The 23,112-nt window shown below is 42.2% G+C and overlaps 1 protein-coding gene across 1 annotated transcript in view; it reads left to right on the top strand.

Annotated features, from left to right (window-relative positions):
* The window catches only part of CREB5 (cAMP responsive element binding protein 5), a 391,322-nt gene that overhangs the window by 279,510 nt on the left and 88,700 nt on the right, over positions 1–23,112 (top strand). The window contains exons 6-7 of the mRNA XM_028155118.2: positions 13,252–13,378; positions 18,870–18,980. Coding sequence (XP_028010919.1) covers positions 13,252–13,378; positions 18,870–18,980 — 238 coding nt within the window. The remainder of the gene's footprint in view (positions 1–13,251; positions 13,379–18,869; positions 18,981–23,112) is intronic.

The raw sequence follows: 23,112 nt of genomic DNA, 5'->3' as shown, positions 1-23,112 counted from the left end.
ATCTCAGTCCATGTCCAAAGACCTGAGAGCCAGGAGAACTGTGATGTAAGACCCAGGGTAGGGACAGAAGAAGACTGATACCTCAGTTCAGTCAGTCTGGCAGAGAGAGAGAAAGAAAGAGAGAGAGAGAGAGAGAGAGCGAGAGAGAGAATTCAACCTTTCTCCCCCTTTCTCTTCTATTCTGGACCTCGGCACCTGGAGGAGGGCAGTCTGCTTCACTCAGTTCACCAAATCAGATGCTGCTCTCTTCCAGAAACACCCTCACAGACACACCTAGAAATAATGTCTAACCAGGTCTCTGGGCATCCTGTGGCCCAGCAAGTTGACACATGAAAGACCATCCCAGTCACCACAGACAGAACCATCCATTGAACTCAACACAGGCACTTAGGGAATGTTATCTTAGCTCCAAAGCAGGTAGGGTCGGCTGGCATTTACTACTCAGTAGTGAAAATGTTTTTCCTGGCAGCTCACCGATTTGGGGGAGTTCTATCATTTTCAGAACCCCCGGTCGATGACACACACTGAAAATACAGAACTGCTTATTTAGGGGCCTGAACTACCTCTCCTAAGAGATTTTAATTCTGTTTAATAACAAATGACTAACTCTGGAGCACAAAAGAGTGAAACCTTTCTTTCATGCTAATTAAAAGGATCATTGTTCATATTTGAGAAGCAAATGCCTCCTCCCCTACCTCTCAGGACTCCTGGTACTTTTCTAAATGTTACCTGCACTCAGACCTTTGGAGCCTGCCTTGTTTAAGGAAAGGGAATGTCCAAGAGAGGCCAGAGATGAATTTCCCACTTGTCCCCAGCTTTGGGGAAATTCACAACTGACATGCTGCTTCCCCCAATAAATAGTTCTCGGTCTCTCCATAAGTCAGCTTCTCACGCTTGATCATATCTAACCATGTAACTTTGGGGTTGGAAAGGTCCTTGAAATTGGTTGGCTTGGCCCTTTTTCTTCATGAAGAAATAGAAGCTGTGTGGACTTGAGGACATAGCCCAGGATCACCAGGCAAACCAGTGGCTGAGGCAGTGACACCCCTGTGGGGGTGCTCAAATTCAAGGCCATGTGATGAAGGCCTCAGTTACTTCTCTGTACGGCTTTATGATCTTCAGATCAGCACATCCGGGGAAAGTACACTCCGGCCTCCTCTTCTGGTAAGCGACCAAGTTTCGGGGGCTTGAGGTGAAGCCAAGCTGTCATCACAGACCAGCGGAGGGTTTCTTAGGGACGAGTCAGCTCCTGGGAGCAAAGGGTAATGTGTGCATGTCCTTTAAATGTACTGTCAGTCACTTGCCATTCCTAGTCTACTAGGGACTTATTGTCGATAGCTAAATTGACATTTACTGTGACCATAACTCTACCACAAATTAAAATCAGACCCCAAGTCCCTCTGGGGAAGATGTTTATAAGCTGTAGGAAGACATCTGAAATGATACCAAATTACATTTTAAACTTGAAACCCCCAATACCACATTTGTTTGGGAGTAGGAACAGGACCATCAGGGGAATAATATGGGAAACTGAGCAAGTCAATCTCTTCGGCAAAATGCAAGGCCACCAGGGAAGGGCAAGTGCCTGAGAAGAGATGTTTTATGTATAAATCCCGGTGTGGCTTTTAACTAATCACTTAAGCCTAAACAGAATTTCCTTCAGAATGAACTTAAAGGGAAGCTAAGCCCTTTCAAACTTCATGCCTTCAAAGAACATATGTGGATGCCCCAAATTGTACTTATAAATACACTGAGGACGACACTGGAAAAATTATCATCACAAGATAGGTCCATCAAAATGGCAAACCTAGGTTCCAAAGTTTGAGTCAGCTGATACTGACAAAAGTGTGTTTGGGACCAAAAGCCTTTATATCACTTCTGTCTTTGAGCATGGGATGTCTGTGGGTGTTTGTGCGTAGTGGGTGTGTTCTGCACATAGCATGGCCACCACCTCCATCTCAGAACCTAATGAAAGAACCGACTCAGTCCACAGGGAAGCTATACTCAGAGGTTGCTTGTATGTCCAGCCCAGGAGTTGCATTGAAAATAGCAAAGCCTGGTTGAAAAGCCCTTTGAGATCCTTGGATGCAAAGTACATAGTAAATGCCAAGTATCATTATTATGAACTTTATTGCTATTATTTTATTAAGTGTTTCAGATGAATATCAATTTAGTCTCATGATAAGTACTCCTGCAAAGTGGGAGAACTTGAAAAGCAGCTCTGGAAAGTTTGCACAAGGAGGACACACGAGTTTCCTAGAAACTCGAGCCCTCTCCCAAACCCCCTAGCTCAAGCCAATTATTAGTTGAGTGTTCCTTCAGAATAGTGTTGAAAGTTATCCTGACCCTTACAAAGAGGCCTATCAGGGATGCGTAATGGGCATACTGCTGCCAGGAAATGAGAGACCCTGATCAGTGAGACAACCTCTTTAAGTCATTCAGCAAACCTCTCTGTATCAGGGACGAGCCTGGTTCAGAGGAATCAGCAGGTTTCCCCAAAAAGATGGTACACTGAGATACACTAGGGTCCTCAGTAATGGAAAGGACACTCAGATCCTACCGAGAGGCTGGATATTTGGGGCCTTTTCCCCAAATTGCTTCACCCCGAAATGTAGAGCAATGTAGCTTTACTTGTGTTCTAAAACGATACTAGCAATAATTTTATTATCTGAAATAGATTGTCTCTTGAATAGAATATACACTGATCATCGTTCAAGGGCCAAGCACACACAGAATGTTATCTCATATACAATTATCAGACCATCCTCACATTATACCTACCAAGTGGGCATTAGAGACCTGTTTTTGCCAATCAGAAATCAGAGAAGTTAAATGACTTGCCCAGATCACACACTCCTGGTCTGTGGCCGAGCCATTGGGCAGCCCAAAGCCTACGCCTTGTCAGCCTCACGAGGCTGCTTTATTCCATTTGCTGCTGAATGGTGGCAGCCAGCATTATCTCTAGCATTTCTGTCAGCCACTGTGATTGGAATAAGTGAAAATAATAGACCTAATTTAGGACTCTGAGAGGTCTGCCAGTTTCTCCTCCTCCCTGGAAACCATGCCAGATGGGGACGAATCTAGTTTTTAAGAGCCTAATAAGAGGAAATTCCAAAACCTCAGTAAGCCATTTAATTGTTTTACACTATTCGTTCTTGGGAGCTATTCTTTCTTCTGACTGAAATCTCATATGCTGCTGTTTTATTATTGTTATTATTCTGCTTTGGTTGCGCTTGAAAGTAACTGGTCACCATTCTCTGAATATAGTAATTTAGAAACTTGAAGATCATTATCATAATCTCCCAGTCTTCTTGTTCCTTTTACTTTTCCACTTAGGGCTTCCCTTCTGGCCTTTGCTTATTTTTCTGTGCATCTCTGGAACCTTCTCAAGTTCTTCACGTGTCCCCTCCTCCGTTCTCTGATGATGTTCAGCCCTTGCCCAACAAGGATTTCTTTAGAATCTCACAGCCAATCCTATAGTTTTTGTTGATTTGTGTGTGTTTAAATATTTTTATTGATTTCTGAGAGGAAGAGAGAGAGAGAGAGAGAGAGAGAGAGAGAGAGAGAGAGAGAGAGAGAGAAATATCAGTGATGAGAGAGAATCATTGATTGGCTGCCTTCTGCTTGCCCCACACTGGGGATTGAGTCCAGACCCAGGCATGTGCCCTGACTGGGAATTGAACCAAGACCTCCTGGTTCATGGGTTGATGTTCAACCACTGAGCCATGCTGGCTGGGCTGGTTTTCAATGATTTGAATATAGCCATGGTTTTCAGCTCTCTGCTAGGTTATAACTGAGGAGTTTGCCAAGCCTTGTCTGTGTTTCTTTGGAGTACAAGTTATCCTCTTAGCATTTCTGTTCTTTTATCATTAAGAACAAAGCTTGAAAAATTGGGCTTTTAGCAGCCTAAGATTGCATAGTCTTATGCATGCCATCACAGCTGCCCTAAGCCACTCCTTTCACACATTGACATATCCCTCTTCTGCCAGTGTATTTGTGGAGCTAATAATTTCTAGTGCCACCTCCTAAAGAGCTGAAATAATACTGGTGAGTGGCTGGTTAGATAGAACCATAAATTTGGTCTCCCAGGAGAGGTATTTGAAAACTGCCTAAGGGAGCCTGCCTGGAGATTCAAGAAGAGGTTAGATAAAGGCATTAGTAAGGGTGACCTGGTGGGAGTCTTGCAGAAGGCGCAGGATGAGTAAAGGTTGCCTGAGTGATCTGAGCATCCCGTGGCCCAGACAACGTGACACATGAAATTAACCACCCCAGACACCACAGACAGAACCTTCCATAGCGCTCAACACAGGCACTTAGGGAATGTTATCATAGCTCTTTAGCAGGTAGGGTCAGGTGGCAGTTACTACTCAGTAGTGAAAATGTTTTTCCTGGCAGCTCACCGATTTGGAGTTCTGTTATTCTCAGAGTGCTCAGTATAGACCCAGCCCTAATGTGCTGATGGCAACCTACTTAAAAGACAGAACTGCTTATTCAGAGACCTGAGCTACCTCTCCTAAGAGATGTTATTCTGTTTAGTAACAAAGGACTAACTCTAGAGCACAAAAGAGGGAAACCTTTATTTCAGACTAATTAAAAGGATCATTGTTCCTATATGAGAAGAAGCTGGCCCCTCTCCCACCCCTCGTCTGTTTGTGCTGAAGTGTTTTGCAGTTAGAACTACAAAATTAAGCTGTGTATTTGGAACCTAGGTATTGGGAGATTGTGATGGGTGTGGATTCCACCACAAAGTATTCGTTAAAATTTGATAATTGACAAGCTGAAAATCCAGGAGAAACCAAAATAGAATTGCTGACTTTAGAGTTGAGGGGGGATGGGGGCGGGCAGTGGTTGTGTCTGCAAGCTCAGAGAGCTCTCTGCCTCTCCAGAACATCCAGGCCAATGTGCTAGTGAATGTTTTCATGAATTATTCATTTATGGTGAATGGATGCAAGCAGCAATCACATGTAAATGACAAGGCTGGTAATCAGAGGGCTCCTTATTTGTTCTTATGAAGCAAGGGGGAAGCTTATTAACAAGTCACAAACAGGAAGACATTTTACACAGAGATATGTCTCTATAAAGAATTTTTTAATACACATGTAGCCAGATGTAAGTCATTTATTTGAGCCTGCATTCAAAATCATCTTTTATTGCATGTCTTTTGATCTGCATTTACTTTCCTTTTCTAAGGGTAACTTTGTGAATAATTGATGCAACTGAGAAGTTATTGGCTAATTGAAAAGCCATCTCTTCATGTCTTTAAGTCTGACCCATGGCTCAAGTCAAACTCTTCAGGCATTTAGGGTCTTTTATAAAGGGTCTTTATAAAGAGCCATTAGCTCTTTACAAGGAAAAAATATAAGATTTTGAAAACAGATTTTCCCCCCAATAGTAGTATACATCAGAAAACAATCCAACCACGCTTTTGGTTAACTTAAATGAATCAGCTGACTGCATGAGGAATTCAGATTAATGGTACAGAAATCAGTCATTTAAAATGAAAAAAAAAAGTGATTGATTAAATAGTCTTAAAAGAATGGCCATAAATTTGCATCTCCCCTCCTATTACTGCTCTCTCTGTTTAAAACACTTGAAAGCATGAGTGGGTGAGCATCTTGCCTGACTAGATGCAACATCTATGCTATAGACCCAGCAAAGCTCTGGCAGAAGGCAGCTCTGTTAGCTGCATTGCGTTTTATTACTACCCTTGGCGCTCTTGAAACCTGGCTTTCACTTAAAGAAAAAGAAGTTCAATTTCCAAGATATCAGACACTACATCTACAAAATAAAGATGTTAGTAGTACAAAATTGATTTTAAAAGAGGCCCAAATTTATCTTGTGTGGTAAATTAAATCTCTGACACCCCTGGTGATAATGACTCCAAAAGTGTTCTTGTCAATATCGATAAGTCAGTGCAAGGCAGAAACGAGATGTTCAGCTGACACTGGTGTGGGTGTAACTGGTACCTCTGAGCCCAGAGCTCTGAACATTATAAAGTGCAACCTTATTGCAGGGCAGGCATCCAATTTTTAAAACATCGTATAGATTGGAGACAGATGAGTGTTCCTGAATTATTCTTGGTCTTTTCCTATGAAATGCCTAAAACCGAATTTCAAATGGAAATTAATTTAATTGATGCAAAAAACAAATGGGTCTCAAATATATCAGAAAGCTTGAGTTTAATCTACGGGGCACTGATAAAAAGTACAGATTACCTTAGGGGTAACCATTTATGCTTTTCAAGAACATGGGTTTTTTAGACTGTTAAGGTAAATTGGAGTTTCATTTACTTGTAAATCAATTAAGTTCTTCTCATTAGTTAGCAAAAATAATTTAGTAATCACTGTTCTTGGCATTGTCCATTGCTAGTTGAAGAGATCCTTAATATCTATCATCATAGTGTCACCAATTGGATATTTGTAAATGAATTACTATGCAAATGGCCTAAGTTGCCAAACCAGTTTTCCACTCTGAAATAGGAGTGTACAAGGCCTGACCCTTACCCATATTAGGTGTGTCATTGATTTTGGATTGACTCATGGATTCATTGATTGAATAAATGGTGATTAGTGTTACTGGGGAAAAGTATAGGGTGCACTGAGATCACTCCCAATGAGGCCCTAACCTAGTGTGGCTTCCGAGAGAAGTTGCTGAGCATTACTTATGTTCAAGACTCTCTGGCTAGAAGGGATATAGGCTTCTGTGAATCTGGGGGAAAGTCACCATGGCACATGTATGGAGTCCAGAGCCATGAGCAGGGTGGGGGGGATGTGGGGAGAGGGGAGCAGAGAGGGGCCAGAAGGTGCAAGGCCTTGGAGCAGTGTCAAGTTCTGTCACAAGGAGATGGGCTTACCGGGATCTCTGATAAGCTGGAGCATTTGCTGTTTTTCATTGGCAGTTTTACTAGTTTTTTAGGACAGGATGAGGCCCAGGGGACCAGGCAGAGGTTAGGATACAGATATTAAGGCAAAATTCTCTTTCAGCACACCTGAATGTCGGTCACCAAAGGAAAAGAGTGGGGGGGGGGGCAATTCTTACAGAAAGACCCTAGATCTTTAGCAGCGGTCCTCCCTTGAGCATAAGAAAGCTTTGGAAGGGGAAATACCCATTTTAATTGAATTCTGCTGGTATTTTGGTGCCTTTTCTCAGGCTAAATATTTCTACTTCTTTGTCTTAAATTTCTCACTTGTTAAAAGGGGAAATATTGTATTTGCCATCCAATTTCAGGAATTTGGCAGTGAGGCAGTGCAGAGTGTGAGCTCATTCAAAAAAAAAAAAAAAAAGATACGGGTAATATGTCTTTTAAAATACGGGCCAGATAGCTTTCTTGTTTTCCCAAATTATTGCTTCTGTTGGAATTTGTCATTATTTTCACGAAAAACAAGATACTGAGAACTGATCTCTGGGGAACTAGTTTGGTTCCATTTTGAGGAAATATTTTCATGGATCCTTTCTGAGAAATAATCTGAAGTCATTTTGAAATTCTGTAAAATTGTGGGTGAGAAGAGTTCATTTGCCTCTTCTTCCTTTAAAAACCCAAGCAAGAGTTGGGTTTTTAAAGAAATGTCTTATATACGCAAGGAGTTTGAGGCATTTTGATATTTGTTAGGTTGTAGTTCTTTAATTAAAGCTAAGGACTGGTGTTCTGTAGGGTCCCAGCCTTAAGCCATAGTTTCTTGTTTGAACTTTAGTGATTAATCTGCTGTTTGATCTGTGTTTCAGAATAACAACTAACAAAAACAACAAATTTTATTTAACATATTCAGTGTATTTAAGATGTGATAACTCATAATGCCATGAGGTAAATAGCTCAACTATCCCATTTAAAGTTGAGGAAACTGAGGCACAGAGAGGCCAGGTAACTTGCCCCAGGTCACATAGCTAGTAAGCGATGGAGCTGGGATTCCACCATGGCAGACCATTTCCTGCGCCCATGTACCCCATTTTACAATGTAATCATGAGCATTGGAAATAATTAGCTCTGTTGTCTTTCCATTTCACAGTCTACCTGGTTATCCTGACAGTTCACTTTCTTTACAAAAATAGGATTTTTAAAATTCCAGTTAGGCCTGGATGGTGTGGCTCCGTTGGGCATCGTCCTGTGCACCAAGAGGTTGCTGATTCTATTCCAGTCAGGGCACATGCCCAGGTTGGGGGCTCCAGCCCCAGTAGGGGGCCTGCAGGAGGCAGTCTATTGATGTTGCACTCTCACATCAATGTTTCTCTCTTCTCCCTCTCTTCTTCCTCTCTCTCTAAAAAATCAAAACTATTCTTTAAAAAAACAACAACAGATTTCCAGTTGAGAGAAGACTGAGTAAATGAGCACTTCTCATTACAAACTGCCTTCTATTGAGAGTTAAGAGTTTGTGTCCCCTCTTTGGCATTCCAGCCCCCCAGACAGAAACTGGCTTCCTAGGTGAGGCCATAGCACTTCATGTAAGAAGGTGCAAAGGAAGCACGGGGTTCTTTTCATTAGCAAATGCAAAGATCCTGGCAAGAAGCTTTCTCTAGTCTGTGTGTGAAATTATGTTGTATTTAAATGAGAAAGAAGTGTGGGCCCTGCAGAATGTATTGGGTCCTTTTTTCCCAACTTCTCTAATCTTTTAGGAACACCTTCTTTTGGGGGTGTATTCACATTTCAAATGTCCTCTTGACATTAATAAGTGCTGTACTGGCTCTATTTTATTTAATACGGACACCGGCCACCTACTCTGAGTCAGGTGCTGGATTAACCACGGTGGATGTATCAGTGAGCAATGGAGAACACCTTTATCATAATGGAACAGATAGTCTTGCTAGATTAAGAGCATCTCATTTTTATTTCAAGGCCTGGAATCTGAATTTTAGCTTCAAGAGATTTCCAGGTGGCCTGTCCACTCATTCATCGGGTGAGGAAGCGGAGAGCCCCACGGCTAAGGCAGGCTCTCCCCAGGTCAGAAACCCTGGCCTCTGGCTCATCTGCTTCCTGCCCACCCTTCTTCCATTTTATTGCTTTGAAGCTTTCCTTATTCTGCTCCTCCACCCCCAGGTCTTTTAGTTGTTATATATATATATTTTTTTTTCTTTAATCTTCTCAAGGTTTCTTAGATGTCTATTATCTGATTTAGGTGCTAACATTGATCTTCTCATTTTCTGACCTAATTTTTTTCATCGCCTGCTTCTTCCCTTTGCCTGATCACACACGTGGCAGATCTGTGTGTTCTGAGAGGTTAATAAAGGTCCTAAATGTTGTGAAGACCTGGGAAAGGAGAGCAGTCTGCAGTGACCCTCCCAAGACCTTCCAAACAAAAGCACTGGTCCTTCGCTCCTTAAAGATAGCTGGGCTCGTCCAAGGGCAAGGAGGGCCAGCAGACACAGCCCTGCTTCTCAGACACCCCTAGGCGGGAAAACATCCTTTCGGGGGAAACACGAGGACATGAAATCGCTTGCTGTGGCACCTAGCATTCTGTTAAAGACAGCGAAAACACAGTCTGTCATCCTTGACATTTTAATTGAAAGAAAAGCTTACATAGATTTCAGCCGTAAGCATTATGTTTGTACAAGTGTATAAAGAGGAATCATCTGTCACATTGGAAAACTCTCAATGCTGCGGGACTCCGTTTAGTAATTGAACAATCCAACATGAGCTCACACATCTTACCTTGTTCCATGCCTCAGTAATTTTTAGTAGAAATGCTTTACCTAGAGGCATATGGTTATTAAAAAGGAGGCTCGGCTTGCTCAAAGTCTGGAATTATTAGCTCATGGCAACAAGCCTGCACTGGAGAGAGACTGTCGGGCCTTTGTTTTCACAACTTTACTGCAATTTGCCATCTTATTTTCAGAGTCTAACCCATGTGTTGTTTGGGAAGTTTGTTGGTTTTTTTCTTTTTAAAGGAAGAAAACATAATTTCCCATGGATGAGTGACTTCTCATATTAGCAGTATTGCAGGATTTTACTACTTCATTACAAAGTCCAGGGAGCAGGGTGAACATTAAAGGAAATGGACTGTGAATTTATTTTAGTATAAAAAAAATCAATAATAACTTCGTTACGGGATCCATCAGGGTGTGGTGGAGGAAATACTCTGTTGCAAGTTGGATAGAAATCCTGCTTCTTTTCGTAACCTATCTGACCTTGGGCAGATGTAAATGTTTTGGAATTCAGCTTACTCCTGAGAAAATGGGAGTAATATGCCCTACCTACCACACTGTATTGTTGCAAGTCACGTGAAGGTGAAGATATTTTGAAAAACATGAAGCAGTTTGTAAGTGCAATATAAAAAGTTTTATGCAAGTGCAAGGTATTAAATAATTATTTCTATATACACAAGGGGAATTAATTAATGCAATTATTCTCTTACCACTCTTGCTTCAGTGATCTGACTATTCTGAACAAATGATTATTTCCTGGGCCAGGCTACACAATTGCTTCAGTCTAGTCCTTTGTATACCCTGTGATGGATAGGCATAGATTTTTTTATTCCTTTCAGCTTTTGTAGTTTTAAAAGCCCAAGCAAGAAGCCTAGAAAACTTCATCAGTTTTGTAGGTGGGGGTGGGGAAATTATTTACAGAATCTATGTAAAACAATAATTCAAAATCATTTATAATCCAAACATACAGCGTTCTCAAATAACCATCTTCCCCTTCAAGTATATGTTGCTAATTGGTCTGATTGGCATCATTAGGTAGTTATTATTTTAATCCCAAGAGAACTCTGTACCTTGAAAGCCTTAATTAATGAAGGAATACTTGATATTTTAAAACCAAGTAGATTTATGCATGTGTGGATATTACTGACCTAATAAGAACATTGCATTGAATGAAACATACCATTCCCCAATTATTCTATACCACTGGGAGTTTCCCATAGTCTTGGGAAGAATGAAAACTCATTTTAAATTTAATTACTTCAGCATCTCCATTCGCATCACCATTAAGTTGTTTAATGACTTCTTTTTAAAAAGAAAACATCAGTGAAAACTTATAACCAGATTTCTATTAATATGTTGAGAATAAAATGGAAATGATGGTAGTATATATATTTTGCCCTTTGTTCAAGAGGATATTGCCAATCAACACAATAAAAAATTTTAGTTGATTTTCCTGTAATAGTTTTTGCTTTTCCCTAACTGTCTCTATTGGAAGTATTATTCCCTCTGTGACTAGGGAAACAGACACATGGTAGAAGGCTACATACATATATGTAATGCATGTAGAGATGTATACATATGCACATCTATCTATCTGGATGGATATATAGGTCTATAGGTGAAAGGGTGAGTGGATGGATGAATAATTAGCTATCTGTAGGAATATTCTCAATGAATCTTATGAAACTGGGGAGTTCAGATTATTAATCTTATCTTTAAAGGAACTGAAAATTATTAAGCATGATATAGTTTTATACAGCTATTTATTTTCAGTAAATGTCTCAAACAAAACATTAAGATGAGAATATAAATGAGCACTGTCTGTTGATTGAGCCACATGGTACACCTCTCTGATTCCATGTAGCTACCTCTGAATGAGATAAGACTTGGGGAAGTTACCGCCTACTGGCGAATTCTGGAGCACTTGAAACCCAGAGTTTCCTGGAACTAGAAAAGCTGACGGGCCTTCAGAGGCCCTCCTAGGCCTTGCTGTTAATCCATACTCCTGAGGTCCCCAGGGCACATGGCAAGGAATAGCCAAGCACTCCATGCGCTTTTCTGAAAACACCCATCTAGTTGTTACAAGCTACTTACATGTAACTACTCACACACACATTCTATTGTTAAAAACTGGGTGTAATCTCTGCATATCTACACAAACAGTGTAAAGGCTTTATGTTCTTTTCTATTTTCATTTATACAACTTCCTAAACATGTAAGTATGGACTACTTTCTGACTGATCCTTTTATGATGTGTGAGACGCTGATAGCTAGCTGTGTTTCCAAAGGAGCTGTCAGGCAACAGTGGGAAACGTGATCTTCTTTGGGGTGATGACAGCCTTGCGAGGACAGTGTGCTGGCCTCTTCTCCATTTCAGTCTCCCAGTTCTCCACGGGTCACCCACGGGAGCTGAATGAGCCCCAGAGAGGAGGCATCGCGCTGCTCGGAGGGGGCTCTGGCCAGGGCTCATTCCCCGAAGCGCAGTCCTGCACAGACCGTCTCTGTCTGCAAGTTTCACTTGAGGATTTTTTATTTTTTTAAAGCAAATGCATTCATTTTGTTAGCAATAGTTTCTATCGTGGCATTCAGGATAAGGTGGTTTGACATACCCATTCAGAGGTCCTGAGGCGGGTTTGTTTACTTGTTTGTTGTTAAGTCTTTAACTTCATGGTCTGACATTTGTACAACTCCCCAGAGCAAGGGCATCAGGCAGGTCGCTTGTTTGCCATTTTTAATAAACACAAATAATTCCCTTTTCCCCTCAGCCCCATATTCCCTGGCTCATTAATTCAATTTAAGGCCCTTAAATTTTTTTCTGGCAAATTAAATCACAAGCTCAAACTATGTACTCCCCCGAGGAAAGTGTGCTTGCCCAAGTCCTGCAGGTCAGGTCAAAATCAGTTTCTGTCAAACAGCCTCACACCTCGAGTTATTACGAAACGAGGGGTTGGAAATTGGGGGCTGGGCTCCGGACTTGTCCCACCACAGTGGCCTGAACACAACCCGACTGCTTTCATTTGTGTCCTGGATTTTGTTTTTTGTTCCACTCATAGTGGAGAACAGTGAAAAAGTCAAAATAGATTTCTATTGGGAATTCATGAATGAAGCTGGCTCTGCAAATCCAGATAGTGCGAATGTATCCAGAGCCAAGCCAGGAGGGCTTCCAGGCAGAGGTGTGAGAGAGTGTGGATAAAACACATGCACACACATCTCTGGCTCTGAAGTCCTCCAGAGGGCAGAGACTTCCTAGTCACTGCAGGATTTCACCACTAAGTCTCCATGCTAAGATGCAGGGGTCAGAAGATTTATCAATTTGTTGTCTATGGAACATCAGTTAGATAACAGAGGTCAGGAAATGAAGTAGAATTTGATGTATTAACTAGGAAGCAGCAAAGGAAGCCAGACTTGTGTTTTATTTGTTATTATTTCCCTAATATTCTCAATTATGTGGCTCTCACCAGAGGATCTGATCTGCTTTGCATATAATGGTGTTGCCCCCCCCCCACCCCCCCACCCCCCCCCACCCCGCCGCTGGTTCTGGTCCCAGGGAAACAGGCAGTGAATCCCCTGCCCCAGGCATCAGGAATAATATCTGCTTCTCTTGTTCTTTGTCCCCAGGCCTGTTCCAGGCTCTCTATCTTCTCTGCTACACATCCACAACAGACAGAGACAGCCCATGCCAGCCTCCATGCCCGGGACCCTGCCCAACCCCACGATGCCGGGATCTTCTGCTGTCCTGATGCCAGTAAGTGCTCCTCACTTCCTCCCAGTCTTGCCCCATTTGAAAAAGGAAGGGAAACTGAGCTTCTGGCTGCCTGGGGAGAAAGTGGCCACTGGATGGAAAGCTGAGCTGTGTGAGAGTGGCTTTGAGCGCCTGCTTGTCCGTCCCAGGCATCTTGCTGGCTTTCCCGTCCCTCGGTGCTTCCCTGGTGAGGCACAGGCTCACCTTCCTACTGGTACAAGTGAACTTGCCACATCTAGGGAGTGGGATTTGTTCAGAGACATGTTTTATGACTATTCCAAAGTCTACACTTGGGCTATTTACAGAATGTCCTTAAACTGACAGTGAGTGCTTTGGCCAGGGCTCAGAGTAATAATAATGCCAATAATAACAATGGTACATATAACTCTAACATGTAGTCATGCATGCCATGCTCTATTAATTATTCTCACCGCATTTTTTGAGTGCTTCTCATGTGCTAGTCATCTCTAGGCACTTTATCAACACATGAAACAATCCTAGGAGGTAGGTACTAATATTTCCCCATTTTTTGAATGAGTGAAGGTACCTTGCTTGTCTGAGAAACAGAGCAGCTGAGTTCTGAACCCAGGCATTCTTGCTCCAGAGCTGACTCTTAATATCTACACGATATGTATGTTCTCTCCTTTCTCACAACAATCCTATGAGGTATGCACTATTCTTATCCCCATTTTACAGATGAGGAAACTGCCTAACTTGGCTAAGGTCACAGAGCCAGTAGGTGATGGAGTTAGAATTGAAATTCAGGTAGTCTGACTCCCAAGTCTACACTCATCATCATTATATTTTCCTGCCCCTCTTTGAACACAGCAGATGGATGTAGATAGGAGACACAGATTATTCCAGAGCAAACTGTGCTCTCCTTCCGTGGGATCCCCTGCCTCTACTTCTTCATCCTCCCTGGCATTCTGCATTGGTGGACATTTGGTGGCTGGTGTTAGTCACAGGGCCACAAGGGTTCTCAAAAACCCTAGAGCAGTGTGACAGTTCTATTAAAGCCCTCATATCCAGCATCAACAGTGCCTTGCCGAGTATTTTAAAGAATTGTCTACCTTTGTTATTTCATTTTGTTATCACAGCAATCCTGTGGGAATGTTGACACTCATTTGACAGATGTAAAGCTAATATCCAATGTCACACAGCTTGTGAATGAAGAGTTGTGACTGGAACCCAACTCTAAACTCACACCGAGTAGCTCAGCTCTGGCAGGTTGAGCAGTTTGCTCATTTATCCGAGTGGGAGGGGAATGAGGAGGGCCTGGTGCCCCAGTTTAGAGAAAGGGACTTGCCCACTGCATATATCACGCAGTTCAGGCTAGAAACAGTCTTTGCAAAATTGGGTCAGATGAGCTGGCTGACTTCACCTATGTTCCTCAATGTAAACATCTTTCGATGAAGCAAAACAGCACCATCAATGTCATTACCCCAGGTTTTATTCAACCCAATTAATTGCATGAAGACATCCACTATATGCCATCTCCATTTAGGCTCTAAATTCCTCTTGTCCAAAATTAGTCTCCTCTCAGAAAGTTGATCCATTGTTCAAAAAGTATTACTGAGTGACCTTGCTTCCATTTGACTAAAGTGTGTACCAATCTCAGGGACAAACGTGGGATACTTGGGTTGAAAAGGCCCAGAAAAAAAGGTACCTGGCACCTGTTTCCTGCCTCTCTTTGTTGTGCCACATCACCTCATTGTACAACTTGATCTCCTGGTGATGCTTCAGAATAGAAACGAAGAATCAGGTGCATGGTGCAGAGCCAGTGTAGATAAAAATCAGGGATGCTTCCTGCACAGGAGTTCCCAACCCCATGTCAGGGACAGGTAGCAGCTGCCACGACAATAGTGTCAGTCCGGAGCAGTGATGCTCAACCAGGGGTGATTTGGCTCCCTGAGAATATTCGGCAGCATCTGGAGATACTGTTGCTTGTCACAATTGGGGCGGGGGAGTGACTGGCATCTAGTGCGTGGAGGCCAGGGATGCTGTTAACATTTTTTTTGCTGTTAACATTAATTTCTACAATGCACAGAACAGCCACCACAACAAATAATTATTTTGCTCAAATTGTAAATAGTGCTGAGGTTGAGAAACTGAGGTCTAAAGTGACACAGATGTAACTAATGGAAATTCATATAAACGCTCTAAAAAGCATATTCTAAAAGTTACAGGACCTAGAAATCTGGGTCTTTTCTTCCATATTATCAAGTCACCAGCTCCAATGCTATAATGCTGGCATTTTGAGCATCATCTTCTAGAGTTCCTGCCACAGGAAACCATGATTTCCGGGTATAAAAAAGGTCTGTGTCTGCAGGTGCAGGTGAGATTTTTAACTGATTGGTAGCATATGCTGTTATGCCACACATTTCACAGAGCCTTGGGTCTGAAACAAAATGATGTATTTGTTCACTCACTCATTCCACAAACTTTTGTTGAGCACCTTCTATGGGCCAACGACTATGCTAGATTCTGGGATGGGGTGAGGAACAAGGCAGGCATTGCCTTTAAGGAGCTCACTGGGTTGTGATATTCCATCTTCAAAGTCACATGCTTTAATTTGGGGATACGAACATCCATTTATTATTTCAAAAGCCCCCTAAGGGCAGGTATCTTAGCTTCTGTTTTCCAGTGTGTTTACAGGGAGAAAAAAAGCTCAAAAAGAAGGTGAATTCTTTAATCTGGATGTTTTACAGACAATGCAAAGCCTCCCCCATCTTCTGACCCCTGGTTCTAGCCAGCTCCTCAAAGCCACAGGCTCGGTGCAGAGCCTTATTAGTGAGCACCAAGGAGTTGTTTTGAAGAGACTGCTCCTGACCCTATAATCATTTAGAGGGAAATATGCCTTTTTTTTTTAGATAGAGAAGTCAGCCTGTTTTCAAAATTCTGTTTAATTTGTGAGTCACGGGGTAGAAATAGTCACAGACTATAATTTTTCCGAAAAGCTGGAAGCACGGTGGACTGGGGATCCAGATGCTGAAACCGGCTGCTATGAGGTTTGTAGTGCATGAGGGCTAGCGGCGTGAGAACGTCTGACAGTCACCTGTACTTAACATCTCCTTGGGAAAACTGAGGGTAAAAACTCAGTTGGGCTTGATTTCTCTTTAGGAGAAGGTCATCTGTTGGAAAAAGGGGTGAAATGCTACTTGACTGTCCTGTTCCCCAGCCTCTGGAAGTGGGAGTTATCAGTAATAAGCATTTTCCAGAACAATCCTCATGACGTAAGGATTAGAGAACACACACACACACACACACACACACACACACACACAAGAATTAGAGTACACAAATGTAGTGTTAATGGCACTGAACTGTACACTTAAAATGGTTAAAATGGAAATTCTTATGTTATGCATATTTTACCATGATTTTTAAAAATTAACTTTTTAAAATCTTTTTAAAAGTATTATTATTATTATTATTATCATTATTATTATTATTTTAGAGAGAGAGGAAAGGCAAAGGAGAGAGAGAGAAGCATTGATGAGAGAGAACATCTATTGGCTGCCTCCTGCATACCCCTTACCAGGAATGGAGCCCGCAACCCAGGCATGTGCCCTGACCGGGAATTAAACCACAACCTCTTTTTTTTTTTCTTTTTTTTTTTTTAAATATATTTTATTGATTTTTTACAGAGAGGAAGGGAGAGGGATAGAAAGCCAGAAACATCGATGAGAGAGAAACATCGACCAGCTGCCTCCTGCACATCTCCTACCGGGGATGTGCCCGCAACTAAGGTACATGCCCTTGACCGGAATCGAACCTGGGACCCTTCAGTCCGCAGGCCGACGCTCTATCCACTGAGCCAAACCGGTTTTGGCTAAACCACAACCTCTTGATGCATGGGTCAACACTCAACCTCTGAGCCATACCAGCTGGGCTAAAAAAATAATTTGGGGTGATATGCATGTAAATATTTTATTTTACTGAATTGGTAAAGCCTCAAAAGGTTTTGCAGGTGTGCTCTAGAACATCTAGAAAATTCTTTCAATAGCTCCTTTTAAAACAGTTTGACCTATCCACACACTGTTGATACAGATGAACTGATTCAGGCTAAGGTAAGGCTGATGGTGTTGCAGTGAGGGGTGTGTCAACCAGACATTCCGGAGAAGCTGAGCAGCACCTCTGCTAATTCACACATCAGTGTCATAGCCATGCCCTGCCCCAGGAGTGGGCACAACAGAAATTGCAGTCACAGAACCTCAACAATGGAAAGGACATTAAAGGGTCATTTAGTTCAACTATGGCTCTCAACTCTCCTCTGTGAGCTTTCCTTCAGCGAGAAGGAGCTCTGGATTTCCCAAGACTACCGAGGCTAACTTGGAGCAGAAACCCGGTTCCCTAAAATTTCCAACCATGGTTTTCATTTCCATCTTTTGACAAATGGAAAATCTCTTGCACTGAAGAATCCCCCTAGGAACGTCTCATGATTTTCTGTGATTTCAGTGTAAAATAGAGGTCGGGGCAAAAGTAGGTTTACAGTTCTTTGTATGAAAAAATAATGTAATAATTAATAAATAATACAAGAATAAACTCTTTTTACGTACTCACAACTGTAAATCTACTTTTGCCCAGCCCTGTATATTTGCTTTATTTTGGTTCTTTGAAAGGGGCTAATTTTCTACTAAACAGAAAATATTCATCAGGCACATTCTCCCATGACTGAAATAGAGCTCTTGCTGTATTTACATTTTAGCAGGAGCACCCTGGAGACAAAAATGCCAGAATTTAATGCAGCTCTTTGAATAGTATTGATGCTACACACCATGGCGGGTCAGCAGGACAATGTGGGATTGGTGGATCATGTCATACAAAACCCTCCACTGCCTTCTTCACCTACCCACAGGCCCAGTCTCACCCTGAGGCCTGAGACTGCAGTTGTGTAGTCATGAGGAGGTTAACAGGGAGGAAGACATGTGCTGGAGGCAGAGGATCAAATACCTGTCTGGGTCCTTTCAGTTGTGTTTATGAGGAAGAACGACAGGCAGACCCACCAGAGATGCTTTCAAAATTAATTTTATTTTTTCTTATTGCTAAAACAATTCATGTTTCTGTATGAAATTTAGGGATGGGGGGGAAAGCCACAGATAACCTGAGATAACCATTTGGTATATTTTATATCCTTCCAGCATTTTTCTATGCATATGTTATTCTTCATAGCTATAAAAATCAGTGTAATTCCTGGCAGTTGGAGGGTTTGCAAAAGTGAAAATATTCGATACTTTTGTTTGGAAATGATCTACATGACAAGGTAGTTCTGTTTGGCTTGGAGCATCTTCTGTAGAAGGTGTAGCTTTGGGTGATTCTTTGATGTGGTTGGGTTCGAGGCTCAGGAGTGCATTGCTTACCCTTCACCAAACACAGACTTTCTCCGCAGTTATTCAAAGAAACTAGACACGATCCATTTGAAAGAGAAATGCTGCTTTGTCTATGGCCTAGACTGCCTCCTCAGACTCCTGACTGTTGCTTTCCTTTGTCTTAGATGGAGAGACAAATGTCAGTGAACTCCAACCTCCTGGGAATGCAAGGTCCAAATCTCAGCAACCCCTGTGCTTCTCCCCAAGTCCAGCCGATGCATTCAGAAGCCAAAATGGTAAGTAACACGTATAATCACCCTTTTGTTATTGCATGATTTTTTCTTTTGATTCCTACTCTGGCTTCCACATTTCGGTCAAGTCAGGTAGACGGCTCCGTCTTTGTTGTGGTGAATAGGTCTTTCTGTGGAAAGGCTGTGTGCAGAGCTTGGCTCTTTCTTGGAGGGTGTTTGTTACTGAACCTTGAAGAAGATGATCATGTAATGAGCATTGGATCAGCGCGTGGCCTTAGTGAAAGAGATATGGAGAAGTTTGGGGGGATTCATGGCAGTTAAGTGGGATGCACCTAAGTATGTGTGTATTTACTCATAACCTGAAATTAAAACTAATCCCGAGTTTCTCTTCTTCAAGGTGGTCACAGTTTCAGTGCCTCTTGCCCTGTCCCCATACCCATTTATACATGCGTGTGATTTCTAAGCACACACTATTATGGGAATATTTTGCGTTTTTTGTTATAGTTGTCAGATGTGACATTGATTGGAGAGGATCAGAGCAGAGTAACAAACACATGATTTCAGGTGACAGCTTTCAGTGACTTTTAACATATGAGACTTATGTGCAGTAAGGTCAGTCTTCCCAATCCCAGTGCTAGATGCATGCATTTATGTTCTAAATATTAATAAAAAGCAACGCATGTCCAACCTGGCAATATAAAGTAAATTTGCTGGTTATGTCTAGTGAAGTTGCTTGAAGTAGGTCATTCAATTCTCGTTCAAATTCTAACACCACAATTAGTAAGGTATCCGATGACAACAGAAGGTTTAACTATCTGATGCTAATGGGTCCTTTTGTGAGAAGTTGGAGATTTATTTTGTTTGCTGACTGACAACATTAGGGACCTTGTTTGATGGTTGGTATGAGGATGTTCTTGACAGTTCTAGAAATTAGCTATCAAAACCCAGTAAGCTCATTTTCAATGGCAGCAAGTTTTTGGTGTTTTTTTTTTTTTTTTTTTTTTTTTAATGTCTTCTTCTCCTCGGTCACTTTCTCTTGGAAACTTCACTCATTTGACTTGCAGCTTCTTGACCCAAGGAAGCGATGGAACTCCCAGTGTTGGCTACCTCTGGCAAATGAAATCTGTGGTCAAGAAGTTCTCTATGCTGTGCCACACAGTCCCTGTGACATGCCAAATGGCACCGGCATCTTCGGCAAAGCTCGTTAAATCTTTTTGGAATCGGCAAATATTTTTTCAACTAAAGCCCTGCAGAGCCAAACCAAATACTTGCTGGCAGAGTATAGTTCAAACTGGCATCAGTTTTGGAGACCAGAGTAATGCCATTTACTTTTTTTTAAAAAAAAAGGAAAATAAAAAATGAACTGTGAAGGCACTTAAGAAAAAATTAAGTTATTCATGTGTATGAAGACGTGTTCTGGGTCTGAGCATCCTATGCACCCCCCAACCCCCCCCCCCCTGCCCCCCCCCCCCCCCCGCCCGCAGCTGGATTATTTCTGAATCGTCTTGTTTGGTTCAGGTCTGTATCCTTTTTGAGGGACCTCCCAGACAAACTTGAGGTGGATTCTCAAACATAAGTCCAAACCAAATTTCCCTGCCAATTGATTTTCACTGGGTTTTATGCTACCACTTGACTCAAAGTGTCCTGCCCTTTTCCTTGCTGGCAAAGAAGTAAAATGCTTCCAAAGGGAGTACAGGCTGTGATTACTTATGCATAGGAAATAAAAGCATATGGTATGGCAAATTAATAGTGAATAATATCAGCTGGTGACAAAAGGGAATCGGTCTGTACTTATAAAAATAGTGTTACCCCACAAATGTTTGTTGAGTTAAATTTACTGAGCGAGCGCACTTCTCTGCTGATTCATGTTCTAAGTGAATAAATATTTCCAGATCCATGATATCTAGGCAAATGAATTCTACAATCGAGTTGGGGCTTAGGGAACACAGTTATTCTCTCTACCCCAAGCTTCCATGCCTAATCCCATTATTGCCAATATGTTACCCAGGGGGAAATGGTAGCATTCGCCACTCATATATTGGAAGAATAGCATTTACTTAGTAGCTTGCAAAAGTGTTAAGTAAGTGACTTTTAATACATTACTCAGCATCTCAGCATCACTATTCTTATTCTGCCTGCATTATTCACTGGAGAAACCAGTGCTTGGCATCTACTAACATTACAGTATTTTCTAGCAACTTTGGTTACTTAGATGAAAGCTTTTATGAAAAACAAAGTAGTGAAGAAAAAAAAATCGATGATTTTCATGTCAGCCAGAGCCTCCCCGGGTTTCTCAGAACTATAGGCTTTGTTGTTCTATGCCTAATTTTTTTCCTGTGTAAGACTGGAATGGATTCCAGATTTCAACTAAGACTCTTGTTTCACTGTTTTCAAGGACTTTTCCAAAGGTCACACATGGGCTATTTTGATGAATGCACTCTGTGAGGGGGGGGGGGGGGGTGTTTTCGGAGCACACGAGAGAAACCAGAGAGGCGTCTCCCACACCCAACACTACAGACCTATTCTGATGGGGACAGTGGTGTTCAGTTCACACTCCCCATTGGCCACTGACAAAAGCCATCATCCTGAATCTCTGGTGAAACTTGGAGGTCCTGGAGGTAGACAAGAGCTTAAGACAGGATTGTTTTAAATGCACAAGTTTGTTAGACGCTGTCTGGCTAGTGATTGCTTAGTAGAATACAGCCACTTTCCTTGCCCCAAATCCGGCATTTCCATTGTGGGAGAGCAGAATTGGTGTCCCCAATAAGCTCTACAGTGCATTAATGCAGGAATCCTAAATCTGGAAGCATATATGTCCTTCTTGACTTAATGTACATTAGTACCAAGCAGTGACTTCAGTGTACTGTAGCCACATCTGTGCTGGTCTTATAATAATTCTAGCAGATTATAATTTAGTTTTATGGATTGTTGTTCAGAAGAATTAAGCCAACCGACATATGGCTTCATAATTACACAAGTGAATACATGCATATTGGAGTTTGGGGGTCAGAGCAAACTCAAATTTGTGAGAGCTTTCCATCTTTCCAACCACCCAAACAGCAGGCTCTTCCTCCACGGTTCCTGGGATCAGTGAGTGTCTTCCATGACCTGGGGTCTGCTGGGAAGGAAATTCACATGATACCTCGTGGACATTTTGAACACCCAAAGAGGAAAGTGAGGGAAAGAGGGAGGTACACATAGAGAAATGAAAAAGGAGGAGAAGAAGGAAACATGGCAAAGCTTTTTCGACACATTTATCCTTTAGACAAAAATGTCATATAGCTTCCAGATATCAGTAACCAACAGATTAAATCACATTCTTTAGGGTTAATTTATATTTATATACAAACTAGAGGCCCGGTGCACGAAAATTTGTACACTGGGGGGCGGGGGTCCCTCAACCCAGCCTACCCCTCTCACAGTCTGGGAGCCTTCAGGGGATGTCCTACTGACAGTCTGGCCTCCATCTGCAGTAGGCGACCAGGCAATCAGGGCAAGGTGCTGCCCCCATCACCCCGCTGCTGCTGTCACTGCCGGCTGCCACAGCTGCTGGCTGTCCTCGGCCCTTGCAGCCGCTGCAGCTTTGTCCAGAAGGACATGCGGAAGACGTCTGGTCTATCCGGTCTAATTAGCATGTTACTCTTTTATTAGTATAAATGGGAGACAAGGATGGCAAGGATAGTACAGGCTTGCAGATAACCTGGAAAGGATGAGGAACAGTTGGTGATATGGAACTTCCCCCTTGGTTAAACCAGAGCTCTGTGGCCTCACTGACTGGTCTAGCTTTTCTGCCTCTTTCTCCAAACACATTTTTGTTTGTTTATTTGTTAATCCTCACCTGAGGATATTTTTTCCATTGATTTTAGAGAGAGTGAAAGGTAGGGGATTAGACAGAGAGAGAAAAAACATCAATATGAGAGAGACTTATCAATTGGTTGCCTCCCAAACGCACCCCTACTGGGGCCAGGGATCAAGCCTGTAACTGAGGTATGTGCCATTGACCCAAATCAAACCTGTGACCCTTCAGTCCTAGGGCTGACACTCTATCCACTGAGCCAAACCGGCTAGGGCACCAAACACATTTTTATCTTGATGTTTCTTATTTTCCACTTGACTGATTGGAAACTCTTTGAAGGTAATTCTTGCATTGTGTAAGCTCCATGCACTGAGAAAGGCC

Source organism: Eptesicus fuscus, chromosome 14 (assembly GCF_027574615.1).
Source record: "Eptesicus fuscus isolate TK198812 chromosome 14, DD_ASM_mEF_20220401, whole genome shotgun sequence".
In the NCBI taxonomy this organism is placed as follows: domain Eukaryota; kingdom Metazoa; phylum Chordata; class Mammalia; order Chiroptera; family Vespertilionidae; genus Eptesicus; species Eptesicus fuscus.
Note: the sequence above shows the minus strand (reverse complement) of the source record. Positions and strands in the feature narration are given on the sequence as shown.